Here is an 8,239-nt window from a genome sequence, read left to right on the forward strand (position 1 = left end):
GGTGAAACCCGGGGACAGTCTGCCCCGGCGCGGGCCAGGGGCAACCGGGCCTGGGGCTTCGGTGGTGGGGCCCGGGGAGGAGCGCGGCGGGGGCGCCAAAGCGTCGCGCTGGCGCGGGCGGCAGAACCGCGAGAAGCGCTTCACGTTCGTGCTGGCGGTGGTCATCGGCGTGTTCGTGGTGTGCTGGTTCCCCTTCTTCTTCACCTACACGCTCACGGCCGTCGGCTGCTCGGTGCCACGCACGCTCTTCAAGTTCTTCTTCTGGTTTGGCTACTGCAACAGCTCGCTGAACCCGGTAATCTACACAATCTTCAACCACGACTTCCGCCGCGCGTTCAAGAAGATCCTTTGCCGCGGGGGTAGGAAGCGGATCGTGTGAGCACGCTGCCCACACCCGGCTCACAGACTGGCGCCAATTGCAGGCCCTGGGCATCCAGGGGAGCATCTTCACATCAGCCCTAGCACTTTGAATCCCAGGCCCCGCCTGCTCCGTGTTTCCTGGCCTGGAGTGTGCTCTGCGGCCTCCTGCGGACATTTGTTCCACAAGGGAAAAGTTCAGCTGGCTGGGAAGGCCACATACACCCTCAATATTTGTTATGGCCTCTCCTTACCTGGAGAGATTTTTTTTTTTTTTCCTGGTGGGACGCTCCTAATCAGTATTGTTTCCTAAAGGTTTATTTGCCCTCCCAAGTTCTCCCAGCTCTTCAGAGCAAGCGCAGGACTCCAGGGGGCAAGGCTCCCAAAGGATTAATGAATGGGGTTTTCCCAGCACTGGCCAACTGCTCCTCTCAACCCCTAATTGTCTATTTTTAGAAAAACACTCAGGGCAGCCCTGCCCGCCCACCTCACCCCCACTGTAAATACGCACTATTTTTTGATAGTATACCCTGGGGTCCCTCCCCAGCGTCATGTGGCCTTGGCTGTGATGTTGAAATCCTGCTTGTGGAGATGCCCTCCAGGCAGACAACAGCAAAAGGCCGAGCCGCTTCGCCATGCAAGCCGTCTTCTAGTGTTGTTATATCCCTCTATGTCCGGTTCACCAGCAACTGGTAACTGTCTTTTGGACGTGGATCTGCTTTGAGATTTCCTGACAGGGAAAAGATTTTTGTCCATTTTTTTTTCCTGTGCCTATCAGCATAATTGCCTTTTCCTATGTAAATATTACAAGGGTGGACCTAGACAGAAATAAGTGAACCTCTCCGCCTTGCATCAGTCCTGTATAAAGCCATTGTCCTCTGAGGCACACTTGGCCCCAGAAACTCACTTTAAAACTGACTCTTTCTGGTGCCCCATCCCTCCCCTGGGGGCCACTACTTGAAGAAGAATATGTATGTTTCTATCTTGTATGTATGTGCCCATCTCCCAGAAATCGCTGACTTAGGGGAAATCTTTTGGCTGCTGTTTTTAGTCACAAAGGAGTGGAAATTATGTGGAAGAAGCAAACCTGATACAATTTGCCCAAGGTAAACAGTTTGAAAAGACAAATGGGCCTTCCAAACTGTACAGATCCTGCCCCAAGAGCTCTTAGGTATCAAAGTGTTGTCCTGTTTCCTGCTTTTCTGGCTGAGATCATGTCGCTGATGAACTGCCAAAGACAGGGGAGGAGGTGGAGATTTCGTGTTTACATCCCAGTTTCTACATGTTTTAGACGGAGAAAATTTAAGGCCTGCGCTCTTATTTCACTAAAGAAAAACTAATGTCAGCACATGTTGCTAATGACAGTGGATTTTTTTTTAAATAAAATGGTTTACAGATCAAATGTGAAATAAACATGAATTAAGTGGTCCTCCTGTCTGTTATCTGAGTTTTGGAAAGCTTTAAGACTTTGGGAACACCCAATTTCATGTATGTTATAAAAGATGTTTAAATGTTTGAGCAATAACAAAACTATCATTGACTAAGTATTCTTATGTGCTGGACACTGTGGGGAGCCTATTATAGACATTCCTTTATTTAATCTTGCCCAGAACCCTATGAGGTCAGTTCTATTATTATCTTCATTTTACAGGTGAAGAAACTGTATCTCAGAGGGCAAATGGTTTGTTTAAAGGTCAACAACACATGATGGAAATACGTGGTAGCCAGCTTTATTGGGGTGCCTATGCTCTTCACCCCAGAGTCTTTCCAGAGCCAATGCTGACTTCTCAGCATGCCCCTAGCATGATCTCTTCACAGTATGCTCTGCACTTGTGTGGGATATATTCCAGTGTGTAGATATGGTGTGTGCATACCCCAAAGTATATACATACCTCAAAGTGTATATCTAGCCTAAAGTTTGCTATGTATATGCAGAAGTGTGAAATATACTCTGAAATGTGTCATCATGCCTTAAGGTGTGGTAATGGACAACACGTAGTATATTCCCCATAGCAAGGTATGAACAAGTGGAATCATATTAGATGATGGCTCAAATTCTCTTTGGCCAAAGGCACACGTCTTTCTGGTTGCCTTTTGGTAGCATCATGGTCTGTTCTGTTCCTCACACTGTGGTTGTGGCACTTTGAAGCTGGGAGGGCCTTAGAGATCCAGGAATCCAGCCCCTTGTCTGATAAATAAGGAAGCAGGCCCTAGAGGAAGTAGCTTGTTCGGGATCCTTATAGCCCTGGGTGACAGGGTGTTGGCTCAGGCTGCTTTGCTTAAGTCCAGCCACCTATAACATGCAAGCACCCCAGTTCTGGATGTTCTCAGAAGCAGGTGCCATATACTTCTGGGCAGTTCATGAAGCATCTCCTCATCTTTCAATTCTTTGGTGGAGTTGAGGTGTGTGTGGGTGGAGACCCCTGAGAGGAGATCTGGACACTCAGGAGCCTGGGAGAGGGAAGACAAGAGGGTTTTTAGAGGCAGGAAGGAGTTCCTATCAGGACTTGGGTCCTCTGAGCCTGCAGACAGGAGGGCAGGCAGGCACTCAGCTCCAGTGACCCTTGTTGAGGGGCTTCACAAACCAGCCTTCCAGCCTGTGGCGCCAAGGCTGGCTCCCTTGTCTGGTGCTGTGGCCTGCTGCCCACCCCTAGCCAGGCTCTGCAATCCCTCTCCACTCCAGGACACCCATTGCCCCAAAGGCAAACAGTGCTAAACAATAGACCAGTCTGGCAGGCCTCCAGGACCCAGGCTGTGTGTTCCAGCCACAGGGCAGATACAAACACGGCTTGCTCCTGACTCTCTTCTGCCCTGTCTGGTAGGGAGGTGTTGGCTTTCCTTTACCCACTGGGTCTGCTGCCTGGGAAAAGGGAAAGTATGGGCAAACATGCCACATTAAAGGGGCCTCTGGTGCTGTGGATCCCCTGGGGCTCCAGTTTAGCAACAGAAAAACCTTAGAGACTGATAGAAGCTGGGACAGTGGGGAGCAAGGGCTGGACTGCTGGGCTTCTGGGTTCATGGTAGGAAGGAATCGCTGTTCATGCTGAAAGCCCTGAGCAGCAGCCTGTGGAGTGTGGGATGGGGAGGGGAACTGAGGAAGAGAAGTGACTCCCATAGGGATCTTTGCCAAAGAAGCAGGAGATGAGACTGGAACCCCACAACTTTCTGACCATGCTACCTGGTTTCCGTTATCTGGACTAGGAAGGTCCATTTGTGGCTGATCTCCTCTTTATATAAACTTTGGTTGGGGTATCAAAGCTATTGGCCCTTGGATCTGCCTTGTCAGGTTCGCTCCTGCAGGTGCATCTGGTGGGGGAAGGCCGTACCCTGGTTGGGACTGGCACAGCACAACCCCCTCCCTGCAAGGTTTTGTTCAGCTGCTCCTGTGCTAGAGCGCTGGAGGGGAGAATGATGAAACGTGGCTTAGGCTTCGCCCTGTCTATAATCGAATCAGAGTTTGAGAGCCAGAAGCTGCCTCAGCCATCCTCAGTTCCCACATTGCACTGATGAGGGATGCAAGGCCCGGAGGAAGTCTGGTTATGCATCATTCCAGGGTTCCTCGAGCACTTTCTCCCCCATGATGCTCCATCCGATGCCATATATCCCCAGTGCATACTGTTTGGTTGTTGGATGGGGTGAGTTACTTACTAATAAGCCCCGAGCCCCCGCCCCTGCCTTCCCTGTGTCAGCACCTTGCTAGGCACTCTCTGGAGGAGTCCTCTTCCTGTGCTGCAGGCACTGTGCACAGCCCACCACCAGTCTCTGCAGGTGCTGGCAGAGTTATGGCCCTCCCTGTCCTCTAGAAGCTTTAGAGGTGCATAAGGAGACAGGATGTGCCTGTGTGATGCATTAGATGCACAGAACAGAGACAGTGTGACAGAAGGAGTGTATGCATGTTCCACTCAGGGCAACAGGCCCTGATCTGTTCCAGGAGTGTGCAGTGGGGAGAGGTGCTGTGACTGGGAGCCCAGAGCATAGGAGCTGGGTGCTGGGCTGAGGGGGTGGGTCAGGCAGGGCAGGCAGCTCTGTGCCCTGTGGCACCATGGCCCAGGTCAGACCTCAGCTTTCATTTCTCTAATCTGATCCTTGGGGGTGGTAGGGCAAGCTCCTGTGCCTAGGGATATCTGTCTGGAAGACTTCCTTCCTGACTCAAGTGGCATATCAGAAGCTGGGTCCCCAGAGCCAGGGCCCAATGTCAGGCTTGCCTTTGGGCCCCTCCTTGGGCCCTGCTACGCCCCAAATAGGCCCAAGAGCCTGGGATACAGAAAATAGCACCTTGCTCAGCAGAGGATGTGCCTTCCAGGGGAGCCAGGCCATCTCTGAGGGGAGTCACACACATGAGGTTTGTTTTGGAAATAAGCATCTATCTCTTTGATTACCAGAAATCCTTGGGTTTAGAATTGAATTCAAAAAGGGGAATGGGGCCTGTTGGAAAGAACCTAGGCCACAGCATTAGTAAGCCTGAGTTCTAGCCCCAGATTTGTCACACTAGCTGTGTGACTTTCAGCCAATTCATCTCTGAGCTCCATTTCTTCATTTATGAAATGAAAGTGGTTGGTTGTCATTTAGAAGTATGGTCTACAGAGTTAATTTAACTACAAAACTATCCATAGTCTTTCTAGGTATATGTGTGAATAAGTATGTAGGTATGGACGTATCTGCCTGCCAGTCTATCACCTATCTCCTGGCCTTTAACAGATGTCTTCTCTTCAGGGCTTCCCAGAGACCTTAATACCTGTGTCGTTTGTGATTCTCCAAGAGAGGATGACATGGTAGTCTGTTTCCCAGTTTGTTTGCCCTGGGCTGTGGAATCTCATATTTTACAAAGCACCTCAGTGAATTCTACTTGCTGGACAGTTTTTGGGAGATCCTAGGTTAAGGGATCTTACAGAGGTTTTCATCGATCTATTTTCAGATTATGCCAACTATCAAATCTGCTGTCTCCTGTCTCTGCCATAGGTGAAGCACGGGCAGGGGTCAGATCATGTGTCCTCCTTTATGACAGCTGGCTCTAAGGCTGGGGGGTGACTGGAGGGTGCAGTGTGTATTTCAGATGTGTGCTAAAACTTCTTATAGGTTCATGTATATGTAAATATGTATGAATGCATGCACGCATGTATGGGGATGCATGCATGTATGTGTACATGTGTGCAATCATGCATATGTATATACACGTTTGTGTGCATACACAGGTGTACCTGTTATAAATGGACACCAAGGGCCACCTTGCTCACCTGGACCTGGAAGCACCTGGGGGAGTTGAAGGTAGACATGAACTTAGAGCCAAGGGGAGGGCCAGGGGAGTGTGTTGCTGTCTCATTGATTCTAAGTGCAACACGCCCCTCCCCAACTCGTGCATTGGCTCCTTGGATGCTGCTAGAAAGAGGTGCATGAGTGATGAAATACAGGCATTTTGGAGAGGCAAACACTGGTTCTCTGCAGGCATTTTCTTTAGCAAACAGGCTGGCCTTTTCTCCACGGAAGGGGGATTTATCTGACCACAGAGAATTCTGAGGAGTAGGGATGGGAAGCTAGGCTGGAGTGGCTATTAAAGTTCTTCCCAGCCGGTTTAAGGCCAGGAACTTGGGACCTCTTTGCAATCTATATCTGAGAAAAACAAGATGGCACTCCGAGAAGTAGTGCGATTGAAGAGGGAATATTTACAAGGTACAGGCAGGGCTAACAGAGGTCTCCAAGAAGCAGAGAAGCACCTTGGGACTTGCACAGTTGGAAACTGTCAGCACCCTTAGGCCAGAGGGGCAGGGGTGTGGGGGGGTGCCAGTACTCAAACCATCACAACTGTGGTGTCAGAGAAGGATGCCTGGTGGGCAGAACTGGGAGGAGACTCCTGCAGCCATTGCCAAGCATGTCTGGGCCAGGAGGGAACCAGAGTGTGCCAACACCTTCCCACTCACACCCTGATCTACCCGTGGGGTGTCTACCCTTGGCTGATCTTCAGGGAGCAAGAGTAAGTCAGTACCTCATAGGCTCGACCTTTCTCAGATTAGGTGGATCAGGCAACCAAAGCCAAAAGGAGAATATCCATTGGGGGACCCAAAGCCTGAGAAAGGTGCACACCTGTGTACACACACACACACACACACACACACAGAGTCCTCTTCCCATCTTCCTCTCTGAGCCAGGTGAGAGAGAGACTCGGGGAACCCTGGCCACAGTTCTCTGAGCTATCCCCACGCCATGTCTGTGGCTCAGGCTGAGCTTGGGAGGCCCAGGAGCAGACCCCAAGGTGCCCTGCAGAAAGCACCGCTTAGGCTGAGGTCTAGCTGAGACCAGTGGGACCAACCCAGGTCAATGTCCTCGCTTGTTCCTTTCTTGGGCACACTGGGAATTCTGCTCCTCCTTCCTCAGCATCTGTGGACCCTTCTGAGCCTTCTTCTCAGGTATTTTTTTTTTAATTTTTAAAAATATTCTAGCCCTAGAGGAGGCTCTGAGACATTTGATGAATGAATGGAGAATTCGTTTCTTTGTTCCTTCATTCGTTCGGCAATGATTTTTTGCAGCTGTGCCTAAATTGACACCACTAGTGTGTCCTTTTATTTGTACTAAGAGTTGGAGCTACAGTGGTGAGCAAGGAAATCAGAGCTACTTCTTTTGTGAGAGAGACAGATATTAAATGGCACCAGGGTGCGGTAAGCCCTGTGACATACATGTGGGGGTGGGTGACAGGGTGATGTGGAGGAACATGGCCTGAGCTCAGATATGGGGAATGAGCTTGGAAAAGGTCTGACTAGATGAGAGCCAAGGGATGGGCAGGAATGGGTCGGGCAAAGGGACAGGAGTGGAGGAGAGCAGTGAGGCAGGAGGTGGAGAGTCATATGTTGAAGAAACTATGCGAAGTCCCCTCTAGCAGGTAGGTACATGTGGTGTGAGAACAGAGGGGGTGGGCAGGGGAGTGGGCCAGATCAGGCAATGGTACACAAAGGGTTTTATCTTGCGAGCAATGAGGAACCACTCGTAGGTTTTCAGAAGGTGGGAATAGCACATTTTTTGTTTGGAAGAATCCTCCCTGAATGCCTGGTGGGGACTGGTGGACAGTGGAATGTGTTGGCTGCAGCCATAACTAGGGCTGACTAGGGGTAGATTTGACATTCAGGGAAGCCCAGGGCCCCTTCTCCCCACAATGTCACCCATGTCATTGCCAATCCCTGTGCAGATCCAGATAGTGGGATTTCAGAGCTGTCCCTGCTTATAAAATACTATACCCCACTGCCCCGCCCTCTGTTGAACATCTATCATGTTATTAGAGATTGGTTCCTAGTTCAGTTCTTTCTTTCCTGGTTAAAGGCAAACATCGCTTGGAGAGTGACCTCAGTTGGTCATCATGGTGTGTTGGCCTAATTGGCCAAGAAGCCTGGTCTCCCTCCCTTCCCATTTCCCAGCCTCAGTTACCCCATCTACTCAACAGGCCAGAGGAGTCAGAGGAAAGCCTGCAGGGACTTGCCCTTCTGGGATTCTGCTTCGGATCAGAAGACCCAGTAATCTGCACATCTGGAACTCACCTTGTAGATTCCTGTGCCAGGTTTGTCCAGGACCTTGAGAATGGTCATCTGTGTCCAAGAAATTTAGGGGACCTGAGACTTGACACCTTCTCACTGCTTTGTCTGCAGGAGGTGCTCTCAGGGTGAACTCCCTGCTTGGGCCTAGCCTCGGTTTGCCCAGCTGTAACTAGTGTTTTGGTTCCTTGGCCAGGCCTGTGCTTGGCTTCCGGCAGGCTCCACAGTGCTACCCTTTTCCTCTTTGGTTTGGGAGCTGGAAGGCGTTTTTGCTCATGAGGCTGCTCTGGGCTGAGTGGGCTGGGCTGGGGGTCTGGGTGGGGCCAGCATCAGACCCTTAGGGCCCATGTTTTTGGGTGATTCTTGAC

At 50.6% G+C, this 8,239-nt stretch overlaps 1 protein-coding gene across 1 annotated transcript in view; it reads left to right on the forward strand.

Moving 5' to 3' along the window:
• Positions 1-1,786, forward strand: part of Adra2a (adrenoceptor alpha 2A) — a 3,071-nt gene extending 1,285 nt beyond the window's left edge. The window contains exon 2 of the mRNA XM_048807024.1: positions 2-1,786. Coding sequence (XP_048662981.1) covers positions 2-379 — 378 coding nt within the window. The 3' untranslated portion in view covers positions 380-1,786. The remainder of the gene's footprint in view (position 1) is intronic.
• The last annotated feature ends 6,453 nt before the right edge of the window (positions 1,787-8,239 follow it).

This window comes from Marmota marmota, unplaced genomic scaffold, assembly GCF_001458135.2.
Source record: "Marmota marmota marmota unplaced genomic scaffold, marMar, whole genome shotgun sequence".
Lineage (NCBI taxonomy): Eukaryota > Metazoa > Chordata > Mammalia > Rodentia > Sciuridae > Marmota > Marmota marmota.